Source organism: Acomys russatus, chromosome 7, assembly GCF_903995435.1.
Source record: "Acomys russatus chromosome 7, mAcoRus1.1, whole genome shotgun sequence".
Classification (NCBI taxonomy): domain Eukaryota; kingdom Metazoa; phylum Chordata; class Mammalia; order Rodentia; family Muridae; genus Acomys; species Acomys russatus.
In genome coordinates this window covers 63,510,406-63,538,131 of record NC_067143.1, presented here as the reverse complement: position 1 = coordinate 63,538,131, position 27,726 = coordinate 63,510,406, and the positions used below count along the sequence as shown (strand labels likewise).

The window sequence follows — 27,726 nt, the reverse complement described above, 5'->3', positions numbered from 1 at the left end:
TATAGGATGGGTTTGCTGGCATGGCTTCCATATTGCATTTTACCACACACAGGGACCGTTGTGGTGCACATGGGAAGCTGTAGGGCCGGGCACATGTGAGAGGCGTCCATGGCCATTGCAACACACTTTTTCTTAGCACTCCTTTGATACAGGTTCCTCTTCTCTCTCTCTCTCTCTCTCTCTCTCTCTCTCTCTCTCTTTGTCTCTCTCTCTCTCTGTCTGCATCCTGTTTTTGTATTTGTAGTTAATATCTTCTATAGAGGCATTTCTAGCCATTACAAACATGAAACAAATCTTTAAAAAATTTTGCTTGAGCTTGAATGGTGCTCTGCCCTTGTGCTTTCAGCTTGGGCTACATAATAAGATCCCATAAGGGGGGAAAAGCAGCTAGGAGTTAAGACCTCTTCTTGTTTTTACAGAGGACTCAGGTTTGATTCCCAGCACCCACATACATGGCAGGTCACAAATGTTCATAGCTCCAGTTGCAGGAGTAGCCAACACCTTTTCCTGGCTTCTGTGGGCACCAGGCACACACGTGGTGCACAGAGATACATGCAAGCAAACCATCCGTACACATAAAATGCAATAATCTGAAAATTAACAATAAAAGGCTATGTGGGCTGGGATGTATGTCAGAATATTTGCAATGTATGGAAGAGGCCTGCAAGTTTATAAGTTTATCCCCAGCGCTCTCTCTCTCTCTCTCTCTCTCTCTCTCTCTCTCTCTCTCTCTCTCAGAACACACAGGTCAGGTCATAATTTTGTGTTTCTTGTGACTTTGTGGGTCAGGAGTGAAGCTGGGACAATTGTTCCAAATGTCTCACTCAGATACTGCAGACAATGCTGGTCATCTAGTGGGAACTCATGTGTTTGGGTGCCCCCTGTATACTTGATTTCATTTCATTTTTTCTGTTTAAAATATTTTTATCTGTGTGTATGTCATGAGTGCAGGTGCCTGTGAAGGCTGGAGGAGGGCGTGGGGCACAGGATCCCTTGGAGCTGGAGTTAGAGACAGTTTGTGAACTCCCTGATGTGGGTGCTGGCAATCAAGCTGGGTCCTCTGCAAGAGCAGCAAGAACTCCCTCCCTTACCTTATTTTATTTTATTTTTTTAGACAGGGTCTCACTATGTAGCCCTGGCTTTCCTGGAATGTAGAGCAGGCAGGCTGGCCTTAGGTTCACATAGACTCACTCACCTCTGCTGGGGTTCTAAATGCACAGAGACTCTAAATGCTGGGATTAAAAGCATGTACCACCATTCTCCACCCCCCCCCCCTTTTTTTTAGACAGGATTTCTGTGGGTAGCCCTAGCGGTCCTGTATTCGCTTTGTAGACCACGCTGGCTGACCTCAAACTCACAGAGATCCGCTTGCCTCTGCCTCCTTAGTGCTGAGAATAAAGGCATGAGCCACCGCTGCCCAGCCTGTGTTTTTAAATTAAGTTTACAAGGTGGCTACAAAGTAATAGGTACATTTCAGTATGGTGTCTCCATACACATGTGCTATGACACTTCAAATTTCCCCTGTCCTACACTGCCCTCCCAGAATTCGCGCCCTCCCCTCTGGCTGGTTCCTTCCTGGATTCTGGAGCCCTTTCGGCTGGTATGTACACATGGCCGGCCGTCTCATGGTAATCAATTTTCACTTGGTTTCTCTCAGAGTAAGAATCCCAAGAGAGAGATAAAAACTGTATGGTCTTTCATGCTGTAACCTTGGGAGCCGTGTCCCCCCACCCCCACCCCCCCTCCCAGCTCCATCTTCGTATTCTACTGACTTCATGCAGGGCACCAAGTGTGTTCAAGAATTGGAAGGCATATTGTAAAACCACCATGCTTAGCCCACACTAGCAATGTTTTGGGAGTTGGTTCTCTCCTTTTTTTGTGAGCCCCAGAGAGCAGGACTTTAGGGGTGTGTGTGCTGTTATTCTCCGAGCCATCCACACGGGCCCAGTGCCCTTATGTGAGAGAAGAGGAAGCTGAGGCAGAAGAGGAGGGATTTGATCCAATCTACTCGCTGCAACCGCAGCCTTGACCTTACACTGCCTCTATAGGGAGATATCCCTACATAGTCAACTGAGCTGACACACATACAGTGGGTTTCTATTTATAGCTGTAAGCTTGTAAACTCCCTTCAGCACATTCAAAACCACACAGCAGAACCTGTGTGTCTGGCTTCTGCATCACCACATAATCTGGTTTTCTTTTCTCTTTTATTCTTTTTCCTTTCTTTTCAGACCAGGTTTCACTGTGTAGTCCTGGCAGGAACTCACTATGTAGAACAGGTGGCCTTGAACTCTTGGACCTCACAGAGCTCCTGCTCCAGAGTATGGGGACTAAAGGCATGGGCCACGGCGTGCAGTCCAGCATGGTTTTCTTTTCCTGGAACTTTCCTCCCAGTCACTCATGTGTTTACAAGAGTATTCATCAGGTCTCTCGGGAAACCTCTGACTGGCCTGCTCTGGGTAAGTGCACCTTGGACCTCAGTGCTTAGCCGTTGTTGGTCTTATCGTTAATTCTCACAAGATGCCTATTGTCCCGGCTGCCTCCTCCACTGGACTCTGCGAGCAAGGACGTGGTCATGTGCTTAGAAGCTGTGCTCAAAACGAACATTCTCCTGGTAGGAAGAAAGTCTCTACCTGCAAATCTCATGCAACTACCATACATTTTTCACACATAAGCATAGGAACCGAGATGTAGCCCTCTAAATCTGTCGACATGGCCTCATGAAAGCTCAAACACTACCCACCTACTCTCACTGCCTTCAGTTGCTGCTATAGCTCTCATCTTCCTCAATCACGGCCTTGTACTTTTCTTCTCTCTCTCTCTTTCCCTTCTTTTTTTAAACAAATACAGTCACCATCTGCATTCCGAAAACAGGGTACAGAGTTGAGTGAATATGACAACAGTTCTATTTTTCATCCACGCCGTCACAGGTTGTTTCTTTCAAGAACACGATCCTTGACTTAGGCAATTACTGTCTTCCCGGTTTCTTCCCTCTCCGCCGCCTCCCGCTGCTCCGGGGGGCAGGTCCGCGGGGTCTGCAGCCTACTGTGCTCCAGATTCTCAGCCCGGGCGGGCGCGGCCTGGCCCCGCCCCCTCATGCATATGTAGTACCCCAGCCCGGCGGCCCGGCCCCCAGACGGCCATTTGTAGCGGCGCTGGAGGCTGCGTTGGGCTGCGTTGCAGAGACGCGGAGAGGAGCGCGTTCTCTGGCCGCTGCGTCCCCTGCCCCGGCGCCTTCCCGGCTCCCTCTCGTCTCGGGCAACTCCCAGCCGGTCCGGGGTGGATAGCGCTCCGCGGCCCTCCAGGCCACTCACGGGCCCCGCGCGCCCTAACTGCCTGTAGCCCAGCCGGCCGCACTCGTCCCCGGAGCCGGGCCTAGGGCGCGCGGCGGCCGGGCTGGGCTCGGGGCGTCCCGATGGCCGCGGCCGGCTGGCGCGACGGCTCCGGCCAGGAGAAGTACCGGCTCGTGGTGGTTGGCGGCGGCGGCGTGGGCAAGTCGGCGCTCACCATCCAGTTCATCCAGGTGCCTGGAGCAGGCCTGCGGGGTGGCGGTGGCGGCCGGGTGGCGCTACCTGTGGCCGCGGCGACCCCGCCCGGGGCGCGCGGCTGCGGGGCTTCGGCGCGTGCGGCGCGTGCGGGTGCGGTTTGCGCGGGGCCAGGGCGCGCGGCTGCGAGGGCACGGGCAGTGTGGAGTCGGCGCTGCGCTCCTGCCCTACGGCCACGGCGCCGCGCTGCTGCCCGCCAGGCGCCCGGCGAGGCGTCCGGGGACTTGGGCTTCTCAGGAATGTGGCCCGGAGGGCGGAGCTGGCCGAGTGGGAAGCTCAGTTCCACCTTATCGCTCCGGTCCCGGGCAGGAGCCCGCGGGGAGCAGCCGCGCCGCCGTGCCGGGCTTCCTGCCCCAAGGGCCGGAGCGGGCACCCGGAGCATGCCTCAGTGGCCGCGGTCGCCCGGGCTACTTGGCGGCGCCTCCGTGCCGCGGGCTCCCAACAGTGTTTTCTCTTTGTGTGTGTGTGTGTGTGAGCTTCTCTCACAAGTGGTCTGTTAGGTGGTACGTCCGGGTGGGAGTGTTTGATCGTGCCCCAGAGAAATAATGGCTTCGAGGAAGTTAAAAATGTGCTTTGATAGGGGCGAGACCATTTCCTTGGAATTCCCGGTGCCCGCCTGCTTCTTCGCTTAGGTGAAGTTTGAGATGAGCCCGGCTAGGAGAGGACGAGTGTGAGTTTGTGTTGCAGACCCCCACCCCCCCCCCCCGCGCGCCCCTCTGGTTACTGGAGGAAGAAAGTCTGGTTATGTCCCCCCCCCCAAAAAAGGGTGTGTGTGGGGAGGTGAAATTCGTCCTTAGATTTTTTTCTTGGTTAAGAGGTCCGAGTGATTTTTCAGTGATTTTTCTTTTTCCTTTTTTCTTTTTTTTTTGGTTTTTAAAAAGCAAATGCTGCAGATCTCTTTGCTTTTGTCACCCTGAAAGGCGTGGCATATGTTGAGAGAGCTCAGGTACCCTGCTAAAGGACAAAGGTATTTTTTACTGTATCGAAGAGTACAGGTGGAGAAATATTTTTTTTTTCCTGTTTTCCCTTTCACCCATTTGTTGAACTGGTAGAGTTGACTAGCTTATTTTGTTTCGTTATAAACTGTGATGTTTATAGTGTCTTAAGACGCACAGTTCCATAACCTAAGTATGTTCACATCGAGTGAATGAACAATACTTGGCCCCTGTAATAGTCCATAGAATTAAAAAATAGCACTCAACCTTTGTATTCAGGGAGGATGTTTATGTCCCGAGTGTTGACGAGTTGCCGTATGCTCAGCAGTGGTGGAGGTGGGGGTCAGGCCGACTGAGAAGTGAGATTGGCTTAAGTTTACCAGACTTCAGTCAGACTTTTTGGCGAATTGCTATTTGCCTGGGGCCAAGAGAGGCTTTTAAGTGACTGACAAAGCAAAACAAGTCACAGCTGACTCTCCCTGTGCTGGGATTGGAGCGAATCCTGGATCCCAGAACTGATCGATAACATTACTTAGAGGTTTAAATGAGAACCGTTAAGTTTTCGAGGGAGGGACTGTGAATGTGATTGCTTCCGTGAGCTAAGGTATTTGAGGAATAGTGTTCGAATCCCTGACACTCCAGGTGATCACTGTCTTGCTCCCGACCTTCCTGAGTCCCTTTGCAAAGGGCTGTGAGTGGTCTGGTGTCTAGAGGCTCTGAAATGAGACCAAGTAAAGACATTCATGCCAACAATGTACACACTTAAGGACTGTCAGCGAGCTTTGCATCCTATAGACATGAATGTGTGTCTTTTGTTTATTGGCTATGAAAACACCCAAATAGCCTTTCTGAGCCCCGATTAGTCAAATAGGTCTCAGACATGACGTCCTTTTCTTTCTTTCTTTCTTTTCTTTCTTTCTTTTTTTTTTTGAGACAAGGTTTCTCTGTGTAGCTATGGCTGCCCGGGACTCGCTCTGTAGACCATGCTGGCCTCAAACTCAGAGAGATCCTCCCGCCTCTGCCTCCCCGAGTGCTGGTGTGCAGGTGTGCACAACCACACCCAGCTGCACCTGTGTGCTCTTGATAGCAGCTGTTTCTATAAGTGCGTGAGTTGTTCAGATTTGAAAAAGTCAATGTGGGAAGGCTTCAGAAATGCACCGCGGGGCCTCGGATGTAGCTCAGTGTGTGGGAAGCTCTGTGTTAGACCCTACTACCTAAAAAAAGAGCACTGAGTCTTACTGGGAGTTGTATGAGTGGACTTGTGCTGAGTGTGGGGAGTCATGGGCCAGCTTGGGAAGAGGAGTCAGATGTGTAGGACTCGGGGACTGGGAGAGGCAGATGTGATCTGGGGCTTTTGGTGGCTGGTGAAAGAGGAACATAGGCTCTGAGGTTGACTTGGTGAGGAGGAAGGAGGCATAGCACCTGTGTGGAGACTCTGTGCTGTGTGTCTCCCCCCCCTCCCCTCTCCCCCCTCCAGCGTGATAAATTACTTAACCTGTCTGTGCTTTGACTTTTAGTCATCTGTAAGCTGCGCCAATATAGTCAGGTGGATTAACACCAAGGGCTTCAGACAATGTGTAGATCAGAGAAAGGCTGCATCGATCACTCTGTTCATCGTAGGTTATGGAACTAAAGTCACAGTTTGTCATCTAGGTCTACACACACATATAAACACACCCATACTGACAGTAGACACACGTACCACACTCACAATCACCCTTCCCCTTAAAAGGGATGAGCACATGTAGAGGACGTCCCAGTGTCAGTGGCTCTCCTCCAACCATGCCCTGCCACCTCACCAGGTGCTAGGGATCAGGCCCAGGATCTTGGCAGGGTTGTAACCTTGGTACATCCCTTTAAAACTTACTATTTTTATTAATTGATCTTGCTAAGGCTCTTAGGGTGTAGTCTTAGCTCTGTAGCCTAGGCCAGCCTTGAACTACTACAGATGTTACTGCTTGACACTATAAGGTAGCTACAGGTATGTACCATGCTTGGCTGTTAATAGTTTTTTGAAAACATTGCACATTCTACTGGTGAACAGAATACATAAATACATGAATAACCTCTGATTAGGACATAACTTTGACGTAGAGTGGGAGGCTGAGAGTTGTGTGTCTTTGCTTCTTCCAGCTGGCATAACTGGGGCGCGGGGTCTCTCCATCTCCCACCTTTTCTTTAGGGCTTTGAGTTCTCTGTAAAGGACCGAGCTTGCCTCTTTTTCTTCTGTGTTCTGACTGGCTGGTATCCTTGGTCTAGTTTCTTAGGTTTTCTGGGTCTCAATTTCTCATCTGAAAAGGCAGATTAACAGAGCGCGTAGGGTTTCTGGAGTAAATAAAATGCCAGCAGATCAAACTGCTCGGCCCAGCAGTGACTAAGCCAGCGATCACCTTATTTGTGGCTGTTCAGTGTCTTGATGTTCTTCCCAAGTAAAATTTGTAGTTTTCCTCAGTCCATAATGTGTTCCATTATTTTAAGCCCTTCTCCCTCCACCCTGTTTCTCCCTTCTCACCTCTGCCATGAAGTACTTAGACCGTGAGTATTGATTTCATTGGAGTTGGGAAAACCTTATTAATTTGCAATTGCTTTTTAAGAAATGATGGGACTGAGGTATTGCTTAGTGGTAGCGCTGTAACTGAAGCCTTTCGGGTCGAAGCCTGGCCTCTGACATCCCAAACACACTACGCTGGCCAGTTGTCCCTCATACCCCAATTAAAGAGACATGGAATGGTAAAAAGCCGAGAAAGCAAATTTATTGAATCTGGCATTGGGAAGAGGACCAAGTCCATCTTTGGGGTACTGCCATGAGGCTTGGGTTTAAATGAAAGGAAATGGGCTTACGGAACGAAGCAGGCTGGGTCAAAATGTGATTCCCGTCTGCCCTAGCTGCTGTTCCCATCTCTGCTAAGCTGTCAGGGCTATGGGAGCTCTCATCCTGGGGTGTGCACTCTTCTTTGGCTGGCATCAGGGCCTCGGACTTTCTCTTCCTCCAGCAGTCGATCCCTGGAGGAAGTTTTAATTCTCTGCAGTCCATTGTTTCAACAGTTGGATGGCACAGAAGTTGCTCTCTCTGCTCTCCTGTCCGGATAGTAACAGCACATGTGTTTAGCATTTGTCAGGCCCCGGGTTTAGTCCCCAGTTACAGGAAACAAAGACGTGAATCAAACAATAATGTAATAGTTAAGTTTTGGGGTTAATGGTTTCTCCGGCAACTCTGAGAAGAGGCTGTGCATGTTTTCACAGACTTAAAGACATAAATTACCCTGTTGGCTGTTCTTGTGGCATCCTAACTTTTTACTTTTCTGTTTGTCAGACTGTTGAGCTGTATAGGGGTTAGCTGGCCTCAGGCTGTAGCTCGGGCTGTCTTGGAACTTGAGGTTCTCCTGCCTCAGCCTCACGAGTGTTTGGCTTGCAGGCTTGTGCTCAGCTTCTGTTTCTTATTCTTGAGCATTCATCTTAAGACCTTGTTAGCGTGGACAACGGACTCAGACACTGTTTCCTCCTGGACGTTGCTCACTGGGGAATGATGTCCTTTCCTAGAGCGCATATCCTGGATATATTTGGAGTCCTGTATTTGTGTCAGTAGTTGCTGGACCCACGTGCCAAGGCTGTGCCTTTAGCCTCAGTGCCGTTTCCTTTGCTGCATCTTGGAGACAGGTGCTGTAGTTAGAAGTTAGACACCTACGGGCAGGTGAAAACGCTCAGTGGACAGAGGCCTGCCTGCTTGAGTGTGGTCTCTGGAACCCACATATGGAAGGAGAGAACCAGCCCTTGAAGGTTGACCTCTTGCCTGTGTGAGCTAACTTGAATTTTTTAGAGTGTTTTTTTTGGTTTGTTTGTTTTTTGTTTTGTTTTTATTAAAAGACAGGGTCTCTATGTAACCCTGGCTGGTTTTGAACTCAGAGATTGGCCGGCTTCTGCCTTCCAAGTGCTGGGATTAAAGGCGTGCACCACTACACACTGCCAACTATTGTTTTGTTTGTTTTTGTTTTGTTGAGACAGGGTTTCTCTGTGTAGTCCTGGCTGTCCTGGACTCACTTTGTAGACCAGGCTGGCCTCGAATTTACAGCGATCCACCTGCCTCTGCTTCCTGAGTGCTGGGATTAAAGGAGTGTGCCACCACTGCCTGGCCCCCCTGCCAACTTTTAAGCTTTTAAATTTTATTTACTTTTCTGTTTTGAGATAGGGATCTTAGACCCCGGGCTGGCCTCAACCTTGCTGTGTATCTGAGGATGACTTTGAGCTCTTGTTTTTCCTGCCTGCCTGCACCACCATTACAGGGTGTTCTTACTGCGTTGTAATAGGTGGTTAGGGGACAATTGGTCGGTATTTATTTGACTATTTATATGCTTACCTTTAGACTCAACAGTCCTAAATCTGGAAGTTTAAAGATCACTTTGCGCACTACAGGAATGCGCATGGACAATGGCGTGTGTTGTTAGTTACACAAATTAGAAGCCACCTACGAAGTAGGATATCGGGGTAACAACCATGTGCTCCCCAGGAGACACAACTGCAAGAATAACTGAGAAAGATTCCAGTGAACTGTGCAGTGGTTCCTCAAGAAACATTGGGTAATGGAAAAAAATGAAGAGACGGCGTGGTAGAGCACGCCCTAAGCCTCGCATTTGACAGGCAGAGGCAGTTAGATCGCTGTGAGTTTGAGGCTAGTCTGGTCTGTATATTGAATTTTAGGGCAGCTACGGCTACATAAGGAGACTATGTCTCCCTGCAACCCCCCTCCCCGAAATGATGTGGGCCTGGAGATGGCTCAGGAGTTAAGAGCACTGGCTGCTCTTTCATGGCCTTGTATTCGAATCCTGGCACCCACATGCTGGCTTATAGCCAGCTGGCGGTAACTCCAGTTCAGGGGCCTCCGACTGCCTTTTCCTGGCCTTCGAAGCACCAGGCACACAAATGGTGCAGACATACATCCAGGAAAACACCCATACACATAAAAATGTTTTTAAAAAGTTTAAAAGTAATCCCTGGGGGCTGAGGAGGTGGCTCAGAAGGGCTTGCCATGCAGGTGTGTGGGCTGGAGTTTAGATTCCCCGGAACCCACACAAATGTTGGGTGGGTGTGGTGGCCTGTCCCTCCAGCACTCAGGAGCAAGCTGCCTAGCTAGACTACCTGAATTCCTGGGATCAAGGGAGAGACCCTGCCTTAGAGTGTAAGGTGGGGAGTGATTAAGGCACATCCAGTGCACCCCATGTGTATACGTATATTACATAAGAAAAATCTCCTGTTATAGTGTATGAAGGAGGAGAGAACTCAGAGAACAAATCTGTGTTTGCTTTTGGGGACAAAACAAAAACAGAACACAAGGGTGCTTGAGAGACGTGAGATTAGTCATCCAGAGAGGGAGTAGGGGTGACCTGGAAGTGATGGTGGGATGGGGACAGGGACCCTCACAGTTCCCCTTTTCTGACTTTTGCAATCATGTTAATGTTTTACCCGGTCAGCATATAAGTAGCAAACAGTAAAACAATGGAGCAGTGAAAGAAAAGGGACTTTTCTTAAGGTGGGGTACGGCCAAGTGTGGGTGGGGTCCACTCGTGACCCCAGCCCTTGGGAGGTAGAGCTGGCCAGCGCTTTAAGGCCAGTGTGGGCTACGGGAGATCTTGTCCCAGTCAACAGATACCGGAAGGTGGGATACAGGTAAAGGAGCGAACTAACCTGTCAGTTGAAGAGCAAAAATGTTGAAAGGACCAGAGGGAAATATTTCAGGTAATGTTTGAACCCAGTGTTTGGACTGTGTCCTCAGGATAAAGGTTGAAAGAACCTGAAGCAAACATTGAGCTCCGGTTGATAGGCTCTGCTCCTCCCCGTCCCTCCCTCCTTCCTTCCCTCCCTCTCTCCCTCATTCTCTCCTCAGTCCTTCCTCCTCCTCATCACCTCTTCCTCCCTCCCTTCTTTCTCGCGTAGGTATTGGTTTACAGTTTGTGGCACTTTTGTATCCTAATATTATCAAATAAGCAAATGTATTTGGAAACTATGGCCCATGGTCTCCCTGCTGGAGAGGAGGAGGAGACTGCAGAATTGGTAAGGGCAAAGGTCAGAAGGGACTGACATTGAGGACACTGGCCTGAACTCACAACTTAAAACCTTCACCGGCACAGAAATGCAAATGCGTTTGAGTCCCTTGCTCTGCACCTTTCCAGCTCAGCGAGAGCTGCAGAGACCCCACTAAGAGCCACAGCGCCAGAAAGAACTTGAGAGAAACATCTGATTTCAGGGCTGGGCTTGGAAAACACAAGATGAGCTTGGAATGTCTTTCATTCTAAGGAAATACTCAGAAAAAATGAAAATGGTGGGAACTTGTTAGAGAAAGACAAGCCAGCCTGGGAGAATTAATTCCTCTGGGCAGAGTTGGGGCTTTATCACTAGAAGAGACAGTGGCTTATTGCCTAGGAAGAATCTGTGCGCCGAGTCCCAGCACTGGGGATTGGGAGGCTGCAGGAGGATCATGACTCTGAAATATCAAGACCTTGTCTCAAAACAAAGCACAAACTTGATCCATGGGTACATGATAAATAAATGATTGGGCAGAATTCTGACTAAGGAATGAACACACAGGAAATAGCAGAATCAGAGACAATAACTGTTTGGCAATCATAATGATTAAGCAGGAATCATAAATGAATATTAAAGCTAGTACATGAGATGGTGGGTGTGATGATCCCAGCTCTGGAGGCATGGTGCGGGGGCTTGCAGCAGGAGGATGCTGAGGTCCTGCCTAGCATGGGCCATATAGGGAAAGTAGCAGGGGTTTAACATAGTGTCAACATGTATTTCAGAGGAAGTACCCTCTTGACCTCACTTTGATGTCGGAGTTTGCTCGAACCCCAGGGCATCCTGGGGAGGTGCCCTGCCACACAGTTACACTCCCATGGTCAGCCCCAAGGCATCCTAGGGAGGTGCCCTGCCTCAGAGTTACACTCCTACAGTCAGCCCCAAGGCATCCTGGGTAGGTGCCCTGCCTCAGAGTTACACTCCTACAGTCAGCCCCAAGGCATCCTGGGTAGGTGCCCTGCCTCAGAGTTACTCCTACAGTCGGCCCCAAGGCATCCTGGGGAGGTGCCCTGCCTCAGAGTTACACTCCCACTGTCAGCCCCTAGGGCATCCTGGGGAGGTGCCCTGCTACACAGTTACACTCCCACTGTCAGCGTCTTCAATGTTGCGTGAGGTAACAGTATTCAGCAGTTTGTTTTAGAGGCCTGAAGTTTTAACCATGCATATGGTACTTCTGAGAAGTGTGTCACTGGGTAGTTGTCTTGTGACCATCATGGAGTAAGCTGGCACTAAGATGGCTAACACTGGGCACTGCGCCCTCAACTGGGATTTACAATGCTCAATACTGTTTGATTATGCCAGTGAAGCCTGTGAGTGTGAGTGTGTGTGTTTGTGTGTGTGTGTGTGTGTGTGTGTATGTATGTGTATGTGCGTGCGTGTGCGTGTGCACGCGGGCTCCATGAGGACAGTCTGTGGGAGTTAGTTCTTACCTCCCACCATGTGAGCTCTGGGCATTGAATTCTTGTCCTCAGGCTTGGTGACAGGCGCCCTTGCTCACTGAGCCACCTCATGGCTCTTAGCAGGGTCATCTTTTCTTTCTTCCTAACTTCCCTCCAGGTCTTTAAATGTACTCACCCCACTTAAAACAGCCGAATGCGTGAAGTTGCAGTTATTTTAAAAATGCTTCTTTGTCTTTTGTGCACTGTTGTGAGAATTATTAATACTCAAAGAACTACTTTGTCACTCAGGATTATTGCTTTTTTTCCTCTTCTTTTTCTTTAATTTGGTTTTTTGAGACAGGGTTTCTCTGTGTAGCCTTGGCTATCCTGGACTCACTCTGTAGACCAGGCTGGCCTTGAACTCACAGCGATCCACCTGCCTCTGCCTCCCGAGCACTGGGATTAAAGACGTGCACCACCACACCCGGCCTGCTTCCCCCCCACCCCATTTCTGACGTGATTTCAGTGCTTATAAGCAGCCATCAAGAACAACAAACCTTCCTTCCCTTCTTTAATTTGGTTTTTAAAAGCCAGGCTGTGGTGGTGCACATCTTTAATCCTAGCACTTGGGTGGCAGAGGGAGGCAGATTTCTGTGAGCTTGAGGCCAGCCTGGTCTACAGAGTGAGCTCCAGGACAGCCAAGGCTACACAGAGACACCCTGTCTTGAAAATAACAAAACAAGTTAGCAGACAAACAACATTTTGCTCTTTTCAGATAAGATCTCACTTTGTACCTTAGGCTGTCCATGACCTCAAGGCTCTCAGCCTTCTGAGTGTTAGGATTGTAGGTGTGAGCCAGTGCCAGGCCCGTTTTATGTCAGCTTGACACACGCTAGACTGCTGAAGAGGAAGGAGCATCAATTGAGAAAATACCTCCCTAAGATCAGGCTGTAGGCGAGCCTGTGGGACATTTTCTTAATTAGTGATTGATGGGGGAGGGCTCCGCCTATTGTGGGTGGGAACACCCGTGGTAGGTGGTCCTGGGTATATAAGAAAGCAGACTGACCGAGCTGCTGCGGGGAGTGAGCCAGTGAGCAGCACCCCTCCATGGCCTCTGCATCAGCTCCTGCCTCCAGGTTCCTGCCCTGCTTGAGTTCCTGTCTGTCCTTTGGCAGCTTAGTCGACTTCCTGTCCTTCCTTTGGCAACTTTAGGCCTAATAAACTCTTTCCTGCTTGAGTTATTTTGGTCATGGTGTTTTCTCACAGCAATAAAAACCCTAACTGGGCCAGAAACCGATAACCTGGATAGTGGAGTGCCGCTGTGACAGACATGACCTTGCTGCTTTTGGGAAGATCCTGGAAGGACGTTGGACGAGAAAAGCCATTGAGTGTCCAAAGCTTGGTGAGCTGTTCTGTGGGAGAAGTGAGTTCGGAGAGTAAAATTCAGACAACGGAAGCCTGGCTTGTGAAAGGTCAGAGGGGAGTCTGAGAGTCACTGGAAGACTGTCAGGACTGTTGCGTGTTTGCTGTTTGGAACTAAGAGTCTGGCCAGCTGTGGCTGAAGAGTCAGCTGGGGTTAACAGGGGACCAGCACCATTGAAGTGAAACCTTTGAGTTACTGGGACAATTGATGCTGGTCAGCTGGAGCTGAGAAATTAGTGGTGATTAAGAGGAGAGCAGCATGGTTGAAGTGAAATCTTCTGGGAAATGTTTGCCCAGAGTCATCGCACGAAAGCTGTGTTCCAGAGGTGGCCACGGTTGTACCTTGCTTTGGCAGCTGAACTTGGTAGTGTAAGAATCAACCAGGCGTTACAGGTTTTGAAGCCCCAACAGATCATGGGTACTGTTAAAGCTGGGTACTGTTTTAAGGGTCCGAAAACCACTGAGGGAAGACCCCAGATTCAAGTAGTATGTAAAAACAAAGAGTGTTTATTTTGCAGAAACAGCCTGCATGCAGGAGTCAGCCATCCATACAAAATGGCAGTGACCCCTAGGAGCATCTCGCTGGCTTTTTTTTTAAAGGCTTCTAGGGGAATTTTGTCCTTGGCTATGTGGCTATGTGACTCCAGCTGGGATCGGCCAGTGCCTATGGAGGCTGTTGGCTGTCTGTGGAGGCTACATGACTCTAGCCATGGGCCTTTTAACAATGTCCAGTCATCTCACTGGAGAGGCCTGGAGAGGCCATTGGTTAAGGTTCAATCTCAGTAGCAGTTGAAGGCCCAGGAGTAAAGTGATTATGCTAAGAAGTTGAGGCTTGGCACCATGGAGAGAGCCTAAGAAAGGCTGTTGGTGAAAGTGCTGCCCATTGTCTCAGAAGACCCCAGCATTTTGGAGATGCCAGTGCAGTGGGATGACCACCAGCAGTGGTGGAGCGGAGCCAGCCAGAGCCTCGAAAACAAGCGGTGTGCGGCAGAGGGCGGAGCCAGAGAAGTGACCCAAGTCCTTTGGGAGGAGTCCAGAAGACTGTGAGTGGATCCCAGACATTGGACATTAAGTTATTTACAGAGTCAAAGCTTGTTTTTGCTTTGATTGTGGCTGCACTGTGGTTCTTTGCTCTTCAAGTAAGAAGCATTTAACCTATTTTTTATTTTATAGGAGCCCATAGTTGAGAGACATTAGATTTTAAAATACTTTTGGTTTTTTTTTTTTTTTTTTTTTTTCCGAGACAGAGTTTCTCTGTGTAGCCTTGGCCATCCTGGACTCACTTTGTAGACCAGGCTGGCCTCGAACTCACAGCGATCCGCCTGCCTCTGCCTCCCGAGTGCTGGGATTAAAGGCGTGCGCCACCACGCCCGGCTTACTTTTGGCTTTTAAAAGAGACTGGATTTTAAAAAAAGAGACTGATTATTTATGTATCTTTTTGAGACAGGGGTTTTCTTTCTTTCTTTCTTTCTTTCTTTCTTTCTTTCTTTCTTTCTTTCTTTCTTTCTGAGACAGGGTTTTTTTGTGTAGGCTTGGCTGTCCTGTAACTTGCTCTGTAGACCGGGGTGGCCTTGAATTCACTGAGATCCACCTGCCTCTGCCCTTTCCTCCCCCCACCCCCACCCCCCATTCTGGGATTAAAAGCATGCACCACCACACTGGTCAACATTTTCTAATTAGTGACTGATGGGGGAAGGGCCCAGCCCATTGTGGATGGGGCCACCCCTGGGCTGGTGGTTCAAGGTTCTATAAGACCCTACCCCCCAGTGCTAGGATTAAAATCATGCACCACCACACTGGTCAACATTTTCTTAATTAGTGACTGATGGGGGAAGGGCCCAGCCTATTGTGGATGGGGCCACCCCTGGGCTGGTGGTTCAGGGTTCTATAAGAAAGCAGGCTGAGCAAGCCAGAGGGAGTAAGCACCCCTCCGTGGCCTCTGCATCAGCTCCTGCATCTAAGTTCCTGCTCCATTTGAGTTCCTGTCCTGACTTCCTGTGATGATGAACATTGATGTGGAAGTGTGAGCCGAATAGACCCTCTCCTCCCCACGTTGCTTTGGTTACTAGTAACCCTAACTAGGACAGCCACCCAAAATTTTCATTTTAAAACTGACACAAAGCCAGGTGGTGGCGCAAGTCTTTAATCCCAGCACTCAGGGAGGCAGAGGCTGGCAGACCTTTGAGTTCAAGACCAGCCTGGTCTACCGAGTGAGTTTCAGGACAGCCAAGGATTATACACAGAGAAACCCTGTCTCAAAAAACAAAAAGCATCATCATCAACAACAAAAACCCAACAAAACTGACACAAAATTGTACATGTGTACAACAGCATTCAGAATGTCTCAGTAACCTCCTGTGTTAGTCAGGGCTCTGTTGCTGTGAAGAGACACTATGACCAAGGCAACTCTTATAAAGAAAGCACTTAACACAGTTCAGAGGTCAGTCCTTTATCATGGTGGGGAATCATGGCAGCACACAGGCAGACATGGTGCTGGAGACGTAGCGGGAGGGAAAGAGACAGACAGACTGCGCCCGCCCTCTGTGATACACTTCCTCCATAATCCTGACCAGACATTCCTCTAGGGACTAGATAGGCAAACATGTGAGCCTGTGTGAGCCCTTCTTAGGTCAGCCACCACACGTGCACTCGGCAGTTCTCAAGAACATAGTATATTGTGGCCTGGAGAGATGACTCAGTGGTCAAGAGCACTTGGCTGCTCTTGCAGAGGATCCTGGTTGGTTCCTAGAATTCAGGTGGGAAGGCTCACAACTACCTGTAACTCCAGTTCCAGGGGGTCTAGCACCCTCCCGTGGCGTCTGTGGGCATTGCACTCATGTGGTTCATACACCTACACATGTATGTTACTAGTGACGGTTTTCTTATTGCTAGGGTTTTTTGTTGTTGTTGTTTGTTTTTTTGTTTTTTGCTTTTTCTTCCTATCCCTGCTGCTGAGAGTGGAAACTCAGGACTTTTAGTGTGATGAATAAGTGACCTGTATCTGTAGCCTGTATCTTGCACACCCAGCCAATCTTCTTGTTTTTATTTTTGGGACCTGTGCCTTAAATAACTTTCAGGCGCTTTTTAATGAGACTATGTAAGGCTGTATTTACTTTAGCAAGACGATGGTGATTGGCTGAGGGCAGAGGTACGAAACTGGTGGGAATCCTGTTTTCTTTGCTTTATCTGGCTCCCACAGAAGTCTCTCCCTCAGAAGTGGCTTTTCCCTGTGTGCCTGACCCACTTATCATTGCAGTGGAAACTGCCACTACAAGTTTTCCTTTGTTCCTAGCTTGCCTGGGAAGTGACGAGACACTCTTAGGGCTGGGAAGGTTTTCTTCTCCATTTTTTGGATTTATCTTTTTCTGTTATCTTCTGAAATGCCAAGCAGTTCCTGCACTGACTGTGAAATGCTTCTTCCATATTGTTTTGCGTTACTGTGTTCTAGGAAGTTCTGTCATGGACGGCAGTTTCTAGATGTCGAGCCTGACTGTCTGAGTAGCTTTGGTAGTTCAGTCTAATTTAAGCAGTGGCAGTGTTTTCTTAAGACCACAAAATTGGTATTTTTCTAAATCTTGATACTATTTAATGAAACCATTTCTTCGAGGGCAATTATTATTCTTGCCTGTATGTAGAAGAATACATGTTTCTTTATGAAGAAGCATTCTTGATGTTGGAAGTCACAAACTGCCCCGTGCTGAGAGACACCGCAGAAGTGTCTGAACCTTCCATTGTTTTGATACAAAAGGGCAAGCTGACCTTCAGGGTTTAAATTATTTTTATTATATGATAAAGTCAGTATAGTTACTTAGCTTGGCTTTTTGGCGGACAGGTATAATTTTTAGAGGAAAGTTACAGGGTTTTCTTTTCCTTGCTTCCTTCTCCCTGCCCCCCCCCCCTTTTTTTTTTACTTTTGGAATTGAACCCAGGGACTTGCCAATGCTGTACCACTGTGCTACAATGCCAGCCTAGCTTTCACGGTTTAAATCCTTGACTACTCATTTTTCAGTACTGGAACAAGTAGAGGTTGGAGATGTGTTTGTGTGTTCGTGCGCATGTGTGCAAGCATGAGATGGCATTGAATATGGAATGTTGTTATTTTTTTCCTGATTTCATATATAGACTTGTTGGGTTTCATTATTCTAGCATCAGGTGACTATCTGCGTCTCAATGACATTTGTAGTTTTACTTTGGGTAGCCTCTTAATTCTTTTGGATTTATTTTTACTGTTGATTTTTTAAATTATGTGTGAATGTGTGTGTCTGTGTAAGGGTCTGTGCACAAGTGAGTGCAGGTGCACGTGGAGGCTGAGGGTGTTGGAGCCTCCAGAGCTGGAGTTACAGACGGTTGTGTGCTGCTGGACATGGGTACTGGGAACTGAGCTAGGGACCGCTGAAGAAACAGCATGTGCTCTTAATTGCGGAGCCATCTCTCTAGCCCCCTTCATCCATCCATCTTTCTTTCTTTCTTTTTTTCAAGACAAGGTTTCTCTGTGTGGCCTTGGCTGTCCTAGACTCACTTTGTAGAGCAGGCTGGCCTTGTAGTCACAGAGATCCCCCTGCCTCTGCCTCTGGAGTGCTGGGATCAAAGGTGTGCGCCACCACACCCAGCATCTTAAGTTTTATGTAATTGATATTTGGAGAAAAGTTGAGCAGATCCTTCAATTGTGGGTCAAAGGTCAAAGAAAAGAGCTTGTAAATTTTCTGTGTCTTACAACATTAAGGGCTTTTTTTTTTTTACGTTTTGTTGGTGTGTTGAGGACTAAAGGAAGAGCTCTGTCTCTGTTGTTATAACTTGCTCTGCCACTGAGCTACGTCCTCTGTCCTCTCAGCCAACATTAATGGTGGAATTTTGTTATGTGAGCCCAGGTCTCCCTGTTGTCACCCAGCCTGACCTCAAGCATGTGACACCCCTGACTTAACCCTTCAGTAGCAACATTTAAGGGCTTTACTATTCAGCCGGGCCTGGTGGTGCACACCTGGACTCCCAGCACTCGGGAGGCAGAGGCGGGTGGATCACTGTGAGTTCGAGGCCAGCCTGCTCTTCAAAGGGAGTCCAGGACAGCCAAGGCTATACAGAGAAACCCCATCTCAAAGAACAAAAAACAGAAAACAAACAAACAAACAAGAATGCTTTCTATTTTCCTCTGTGTTTTGAGAGAGAGTCGTAGTCTGTGGCCCAGCCTGAAACAACTGCTTTATTTCTCTGGCCCTGAGGATAGCAGCAGTGTATGGACGGTTTCAGCGGACAGGCTGCTTCGGACTGTCCCCTCATGGCTTTTGCTGTTCTCCTAGGTCGTCTCGTAGGGTCGAGCGGTCCAGCCTCAGTGTTGTTTTCATCTGGAATGAGCTGCCTGTGAGACAGACTTAGATGCTGGCTCGGCAGGGTAGGATTGGATGGCTACGGACAAGCCACCCATCTCCATGGGGACTTCAGACATCAGTTTCAGCCCCATTCACCTTGACTCTATTTTACACCCTGTGTGCTGGCTGAATACTTTGTGTCTTTAACTGTTTGGCACCACACTTGTATTTGCTCGCGCATTTTATTCTCCACAATTCCGTCTTGAGAGCCACAGGCCAGGAACATCATTGTTTTGTGCAGCTAAGCACGTTGCCAAATGTAGGTCGATGTTTATTAATTGCTGGCGTTTGGTCTTGAATCAGATATAATTGGAAATCAAAGAGATCTTAGGAGCAGGCGTGAGAGCCCACACTTGTGCTCTGGTGCTGGGGAGATGGAGGCTGGGGCTCGAAGAGTTCAAGGTCGCCTTTGGCTGTGCGCTGAGTCCAGCCTGCACTGTATGAAGCCTACTTCAAAACAAGGCCTTAGGAAGAAACGCGTTCTATCTATGTCCCTATCGCAGCTGGTGCTGACCAGGGCAGAGAGCCAGCTTTCATTTCGAATTTCAGAGTTTCTCTGTAATGAAAAGATCATATATGGTGCACGCAGACTCGAGGCTTTGTTTTTGCAGGGCTGGGAAGATGGCGTAGTAGGTAAACTGTTTGCATGAAGTTCGGATCCCCAGAACCCACATAAACGTTGGACACAAAAGTGTGTGCCTTTAACTTCCTCACTGGAGAGCAGAGACGGGTAGATCCCAGGGGCTTGCTTGCCAGCTGTGTAGCCAAAAGGACACGCTTTAGGCTCAGAGATGGGGGGGGGGGAGGTGGGCAGGGAGAGATTGTCTTTTAAAATGTGTCAGCAGCATGGTCTGGGGTAAATGCGCCTGCTGCCCAGCACGATGAGACCTAGTTCAATTGGAGACCGTGTAGTAGACGGAGAGGACCACATGTTGTCCTCTGACCTCCAGACAAACCCCCTGTGTACACACGCACACGTGTGCGCACATGCCGGTTATTGTAGTGGACCCACACGTATTCTTCTTTAGCCAAAATGGTGTTTGGACAAGTCTTACTTATTTTAATTTCTCTGGAAACTCTGACTTGAGCAATGTGAAAGGACTTGAAAAGTTGCTGCTGTTGTCTCATTTCCTCGTGGCTTTTCCTCCTTACGCCTTGTGTGCAGTTCCACCGTGACATACGGCTGAGATTAGAGCAGTCGGCGGGTTGTTAGCGGGAAGCAAGGGAGAGGGAAGCAGGGAAGATCTGCGGTGGGTAAGAACGCTGACGGTGCAGAACACGGTGTGGGAACAATACGGCTAGCAGAGTTGCGATGTCAGGCCTCTGGCTTCTGACGTTAAGATGTGACACCTACTTAAGGTGGGGGCTCGCCGCAAGCTTTGTGTGTACGTTTCTGTACATCTCTGTACATGAACGCACAGGCGTCTTTGGCTCAGTTCAGGTGGGTTTGAACTTACAGAATGCCTGTTGTTGTGGCACTCGCCTATGACCCCAGCTCAGGCAGAAGGATCACCAGGAGTTTGAGGCTGGCCTGGGCTACAGATGAAACTCAGGGTTAAGAGAGACGTCTGTGGGGTTTTGGAATAAAGAAAACAGAAATAGAATGTAAAGCAAAGGTTGTTTTTGTTTGTTTATTTTGAGACAGGGTTTCTCTGTGTAACTCTGGCTGTCCTGAAATTTGCTCTGTAGAACAGGCTGGCCTTGAACTCAGAGATCTGACTGTCTCTGCCTGGAATTAAAGATTTGCACCACCGCTGCCTGGCTAAAGCTAAGGTTTAACTCTGTAATTGCTTAGTGAGTTTCCATGTTTAGATGGATTTATAATAATGTATTGCAACCCTGCACTAAGTATTTCAGGAAAGATGCTGGCATGAATGAACTATTTTTAAATTATCAAGTCGTTTAATGTAAAAATATTTTACTTGTAACTTGGACAAGCCCTTTTCCTTCACTCATGTTAAGAACAGGGTGGGAATGGTGTGTGTGGGGTGTTTCAGCACTTCAGAGCTCATCACTTCTGGGGTCTTGGGGCTCCCTACCATTCTGATGTCTGGGGGGTTCGATGATCACCAATCCATTAATCAAAACCTTTTTATTTATTTATGAGACTGGCTCTCCTTATGTTTGTTTCCCTGAGCTGCCTTCAGACCCCAGACTCAGGCTGTCCTGCCTCAGCCTGCTGAGCATCTGGGCCTCCAGGCTAATAGTGCAGAAACCCCTGCCATCTGTGACTGCGCTGGGAGCCTCTGCTTTCAGTTTTTAACCCATGGAGGCTTGGCTGTTGTTTTTCCCTTTGCTCTTACTGTATATGATGTAGCTACTTGAGGCTTCTCCGGCAGACAGGGCTTTCAGGAAATAGCGTCAGTGAGATGAGGTTGCCTGACACGGGTTACTCGGGTTTAGTGGTTTTGGATGAGCAGTGCATGGTGCACAGCTGCTGCCCGAGCAGCTCGGTTCCAGCTGTCCTCCTTGCCTGTCACAAAATACCCCACATTCCTTCCCTTAACCTCTTGGCATATTCTAGACTATTACTTAAGTGGATCCCGGGGATCATTGCTTTGGATGACTTTTCCACCACTAATCACTATTTGCTTAGAACGATGCCAGTAAGGGTTGTGTAACAGATTTAAGCCCTGAGGTCTTTGTAATTTTGGGTTGTAAATTAATGTTACAGTTGTGAAATATTGATATAAAACAATTAAGTGATCGACATAAAAAAAAGGCACCAAACTTGATGATATCCCAAGCAAGTAGCTGGTATCTGGGTAATGAACTCAGTTCTAATTTTAATCTTATTTATATTAGTAGTTCTCAATAGAATTGTAAAACAGAAAGCCACAGTGATACTAGGTTACCTTATGAATGTGTCTCTCACCGTGTAGCGCTGATTGGCTTGCAGCTTGCTATGTAGACCAGGCTGGCCTGGAACTCTTGTGGATATGCCCGCCTGCCTCTGCCTTCTGAGTGCTGGGATTGAAGGTGTGTGTCAGCAAGCCTGGCTGCACATATGACTTCATACTAAAACTTACAGGAGTTACTTAATCTCTGGTTACTTTAGTGTTTCTGTTGCACAGGTGTGGAAACCCAGACTCAGTTGTTCAGTATGTCGCTAAAGACCAGTGGTGACAGACTTGATTTGAGTCCACATTTCTGATTATAAAGCCAGTACAGACTGATGCTGACATTTCCATGGCATTGTGCATGCACTTCCGTCTTTTTACCCAGTGGGTAGGCTCACTTAACCACAGAGCTGGGCGTGAGTAGAAGCACAGCGCTGTTCTCAGCGTCCCTCCTCCCGTCCGTGCTGTGATCAGCGATCCGTTTTTCTGTTTCTACAGGTGGTTCTCAGGCCACTACCCTTTCCCAGCTGCGCATCCTCAGTGTGCAGTCATCAAGGCTGGCCTGTTTTAAGCCCCTGCCTCACACCTAAGTGAATGACTGCTCCCACGGTATATTTGCCACCTTCCTGTGTGTCCCCTCTGCTTTCCCCCATCCTCTGTAGTGTGTTTAAATTCTCATTTTGTTATTTTATTATTTTGATGATGATGATGATGATGATGATGATGATTGAGACCAGATTTCTATTATGAAGTTTTAGCTGTCTGGAACTCTGTAGACCAGGCTGTCCTTGAACTCACACAGATCCACCTGTCCCTGCTTCCCAAGTGCTGGGATTAAAGATGTGCGCCGCCACCACCTGGCTCAAAGATGGATTCTTTACCAAACACCTTCATTTGTCCTGTTATTATTATTATTATTATTTTTAGTTAATTCTTAGTCATTTTTTGGCTCAGGTTTTATTCTCAGCAAGCTTTTCTTGAGGGAGTATTCAGATCAGGCCTGGCCCCTTCCAGCTATTTCTGTAGTATCTTGAGGACATTTTGTTTTGTTTTTAGACTTTTTCTGTTTTTGTTTTTCTTTTTTTTTTTCTGTGCTGAGAAACGACCCAGAACTTTGCCTGCATAACAAGCACCTGTGTGGTCACTGGACTGTACTCCAACCTTTCTGAGTATTTGGGGAGTTAAGTTGCAGAAGCCCCCACTTCAGTGTGTGCCATCTAAAGGAGTTGCTCACACACCATACTGTTGTCATAAAGACCAGGAAATCATAGTCATAATTTAGTTTACCTTGCTCTGATGTCCTTTGTAGGACAGGAGGTTGCTTTTATGTTGTCATGTATTTTCAGTCTTCCAATTGTTTGCAAGAGATCTTACATTTTGGGTTTGTGTGATACATACTGACCAGAATTAATGGTGTGATTTGCGCAGCAATGTCATGCGATGCTGTCGCGTGAAGAGCCGAGTGTTGTCTTTCCCGTTATCGATGGCAGGAGCCCCTCCCACGCCTCCCCCCCCCCCCCCCGCCCTGGGAATGCCAGTGCTGTGTAAATGTGCGAGAACCACACCAGGTCCTGGTGCTGATTACCTCCCGGCTGGGTGGGCGAGGTGAGTACAGAGGGGACCCCAGAGTCTTCAGTCGCTCACTGCGAGGTGAGTACAGAGGGGACCCCAGAGTCTTCAGTCGCTCACTGCGAGGTGAGTACAGAGGGGACCCCAGAGTCTTCAGTCGCTCACTGCGAGGTGAGTACAGAGGGGACCCCAGAGTCTTCATCGCTTGCTAGTAGTTTGTGCACACTCTTTTTCTTTCCAGCAGTTTCTGAGTTATTCTTACACCTAAGTAAGAACAGGGAGTGCTCTCTGACTTACCTGTGCTGGCAGATGGAAGCTTGACTTGTTGACAGGACGGAGATGTGTTCTTCAGGGCGGGGAAACAATCCTCCCTCCATCCATACTCAAACAATGAATAAAGCTTGGTGAGGATTCTTTTTATGGTAAAAAGTTGCCATCCGTTTGTGGGTAAAACTGGTGTGTGTGTGTGTGTGTGTGTGTGTGTGTGTGTGTGTGTGTGTGTATGTATGCTCGAGAGCCGAAGGATGTGTGTTGTGATTTGCTTTTAAAATGGCTTTACATGGTTTCTAAAGATTACTCTAAAGCTCTGTGTCTCATTTAATCTTGGTAGTTGCTGGAACGGATGATTAATTTGCTCCAAGTTTTCTGTATGAAGAAATGATGCCTTTAACTTTTTACAGCACTATTTTACATATGCAGAATGCATGCTCACAGAATGTGCTTTAGGCAGGTGTGATTGAAGATGAAAAGAAAATAGGTACTATTGTGTACTAAGCCTGTGTTCTGAGCTGTGCTATTCACTCACTGCCTTGGCTGTGCTATTCACTCATTTATAAAATGGATAACGGGCCAGGTATGGTAGCACACACCTGTAGTCCCAGCATGCTAGAGGCCAAGATGTGCGAGTTGGAGGCCAGTTACAGCTGAACAGTGAGACTGTGTCTCAAAAAGGCTGGGGGTGTGGTGGTGTGGTGGGAAGGGCTTCAGCACACACAGATCCCTGACTTGATGTCCAGGGACATACAGACTGGCACTGTGGCACTCAAATCTCCACTGTAAAACAAATTGGCAGCTAGCGGGGGTGTGGGGTGTGGTGGGAGAGTGCGGGGGAGGGGTAGAAGACCCTGTCTCAAAAAAGTGAGTGGTGGTAGGAGTGGAGAAAGGGAAGCGGGGTGGGGGTGGGGGAGGGGAGGGGTGAGGGTCGGGGAGGGAAGTGTAACTCGAATGGAGAACATTTTCATCAGGAGTTGAATAATTTCTGAGCGTGCAGGATTCTTCCTTTATTCAGTAAATATACTGCTGCCCTGTGGCTTTGTGAATTACTGGAATCCTTTTCCAAGTCATGAACTCACAGAGATGCCCCTGTCTCTGCCTCCTGAGTGCTATGATCAAAGGCGTGTGCTGTTACACCAGGCGCAGTAATCATGAAGTTAGGGAAAAAATGCACTTGGCAGTTGTTTATTCACAGAATTTTTCCTTATTTGGAAAGTTCTGCTTTTTGGAGAGATGGAGTAAGAGGGAGAAAAGGAATTCTGTATTTTCCAGCAGGATTATGAGGGTGTATGTGGGACCTTACCCAGAATGCTTAGAGCAGAAGTGTCCAGATTTCACTGCCTCAGATATGGAGGCATTGGCATAGATGAGCATTCCTAATCCAAACTTTCAAAATGCTTCTAAATCCAGACATTTCTGAATGTTACATGACAAAAATCTTGGATTTCAGAGAATTTTGGACTTTAGCTCTCTGTACATTAAGAGCATTCTAGTTATTATTTATGTACACGTGTGTTGCTGGGGACCAAATTCCAGGTCTGGACTATCACTGGGCCCAGAATAGTGGATTTTTTTGTTTTTGTTTTTTTATTTTTATTTTTTAGAATAGTGGAATGTGACTTACTGATTTCTGTATTAAAGGGGCTGGGGATGTAAACTGGTATTACAGGTATTTGCTTGGCATATGTGAAACCTCTGGGTTGTTTGATTGACAACATGCAAAACAATTTCATTAAAAAAAATCCTGGTAAGAGGTGGGTTTGGTAGCTTACTTCGGCAATCCCAGTACTTGGAAGATCAGTTCAGGCCAACCTGAGTTACAAAGTAAATTTAAGGCCAGCCTGGGCAAAACAGCAAGACCCTGTCTTAAAATACACATGCACTCATGCGTCTACCCAGGCATGCATGTTTGAGCACTCACAGACAACCCCCTCCCCCACCATACCAATGAGAGCTGGGGGTGTAATTCTGAATGGCAGACTGCTGGCTTAGTCCTCAGCACCTAAACAACAAGTAAACATTACAGCAGCATGCATTTAAAGGAAGCCGTTAGGACAGGGTAGGAGGTAGGGGAGACAGGTAGGGTAAAGGCCAGGGAAGGAGGGCTAAATGTTCTGAGTTTAGGGTTTACATTGTAATGGTCTCCTGGCATATGACTGAGCAGTTAAATGTCCGGAAATCAGTGTGATCGAAGGTCTGGGCTGTCACACCACTGTGTCCTTCAGGTCTGGGCTGTCACACTGCTGTGTCGTTCAGGTCTGGGCTGTCACACTGCTGTGTCGTTCAGGTCTGGGCTCTCACACTGCTGTGTCCTTCATGTCTGGGCTCTCACACTGCTGTGTCCTTCATGTCTGGGCTCTCACACTGCTGTGTCCTTCATGTCTGGGCTCTCACACTGCTGTGTCCTTCATGTCTGGGGTCTCACACTGCTGTGTCCTTCATGTCTGGGCTCTCACACTGCTGTGTCCTTCATGTCTGGGCTCTCACACTGCTGTGTCCTTCATGTCTGGGCTCTCACACTGCTGTGTCCTTCATGTCTGGGGTCTCACACTGCTGTGTCGTTCAGGTTGAGCTCATGATCCTCCTGCCTCCTCCTCCCAAATGCCGGGATTCCAGGCATGTGTCACCAGACGTGCTGCCTTGAAGTCATTTTTGAGATCTTGAAACAGTTCTTCACTTCCGGTATGGTTGGACTGCATGGATACGCATTCTTTCACTGGTGTGATCCCAAGAGCAGAGCCATTCGTTTTGTCCTGTTTGTAAGCAGAGCCACCGAGCTGTTGGCTCGGCAGGAAAGTGCTTGTTTGCTGAAGAACTGAGTTCGATCACTGGCTCTCACATAAAGGAGGAGACAGAGAACAAATTCCACAAGTTGTCTTCTCATAGCCACGTGTTCGAGGATGTGTGTGTGCACACGCACACATGTGCAGTAGTGATGGCGATGACACATTGGCCCCTCCCACATACATGCTGCTGCTGCTGGAGGATGTATGTGTGCACATGCACACACATGACGACGCCGACGATGATGCTCAGGGATGGCACTTTTTTGACACGCGCACGATGATTATGTTTGCGGGTGTGTATGTGCATATGCACACATGATGATGGTGACATGTTTGACACGCGCACGATGGTTATGTTTGCGGGTGTGTATGTGCATATGCACACATGATGATAATGACATGTTTGACACGCACACGATGATTATGTTTGCGGGTGTGTATGTGCATAGGCACACATGATGATGGTGACATGTTTGACACACACAGTGATGATGATGATGGTAAATAGACATTTAAAAACAATCTTGAAATGGAACAAGTTTGAAAAATGGGCTGTTGGCAGTGGCTGACAGAACCACCCTTCTAGTGTGTGTGTGTGTGTGTGTGTGTGTGTGTGTGTGTGTGTTGTGTGTAAAGGATTCTTTTGTTAGTCTGTTAAAACCTAGTGATGTTCCTCAACATTAAAAAATTATGTTGAAGCCGGGAGTGGTGGAGCGCACACCTTTAATCCCAGCACTAGGGAGGCAGAGACAGGCGGATCGCTGTGAGTTCGAGGCCAGCCTGGTCTACAAAGCAAGTCCAGGACAGCCAAGGCTACACAGAGAGACCTTGTCTGAAAAGACAAACAAACAAACAAACAAACAAACAAATTATGTTGGAGATGGACTGTGGGTCTTGTTTCATTCTACCACTGAACTATATACTCCTACCCCAGAATACTACTTTTAATTGTTGATTATATGTATCTAATGATAATGGGGAACAAATACATCTAAATACAGATATCAACATACTAAAAATATGTTTTCTTTTTTGAGACAGAGTCTTGCTGTATAGACCAGGCTGGCATCAAACATGGAATTCCCCTGTCTCAGAGAGCTGGGATTACAGGTGTCTCCTGTCTCACCCCAGATCTGGTTTCTGTTGGTGATGGTCATAGGTATTTCTGCCACACTTATTGAGAGAGATGCTGAACACAATCACATCAGATTTAAAGGGCGAATTATCTTTGATTTAAAAAGAAAAGAAAAGTCTCTCCTCTGGCAGCACTTCTTCAGACAGGGCTGGCTCTGAGGTCTACTGCAGGTTCCTGTACAGACGCTGAAGCAGGAACAGACGATGCTGATTGGTCATTTCAGCTAACTTAGGTTGTGAGGGTTAAACTGGAGGGACCGTCTCCTTCATTCTAGTCACAGTTGGCCTGATCTGGGTATAGGGGGCTCTCTCTCTCTCTCTCTCTCTCTCTCTCTCTCTCTCTCTCTCTCTCTGTCTCTCTCACCTTTGGGAGGTGAGACAAACAATTTCAGCTTGGTGGTGTAA

At 48.0% G+C, this 27,726-nt stretch overlaps 1 protein-coding gene across 1 annotated transcript in view; it reads left to right on the top strand.

Annotated features, from left to right (window-relative positions):
• Positions 1 to 3,176: 3,176 nt before the first annotated feature.
• Rras2 (RAS related 2) overlaps positions 3,177 to 27,726 on the top strand; it is a 72,069-nt gene continuing 47,519 nt past the window's right edge. The window contains exon 1 of the mRNA XM_051149254.1: positions 3,177 to 3,523. Within this exon, the coding sequence (XP_051005211.1) occupies positions 3,416 to 3,523 (108 nt within the window). The 5' untranslated portion in view covers positions 3,177 to 3,415. The remainder of the gene's footprint in view (positions 3,524 to 27,726) is intronic.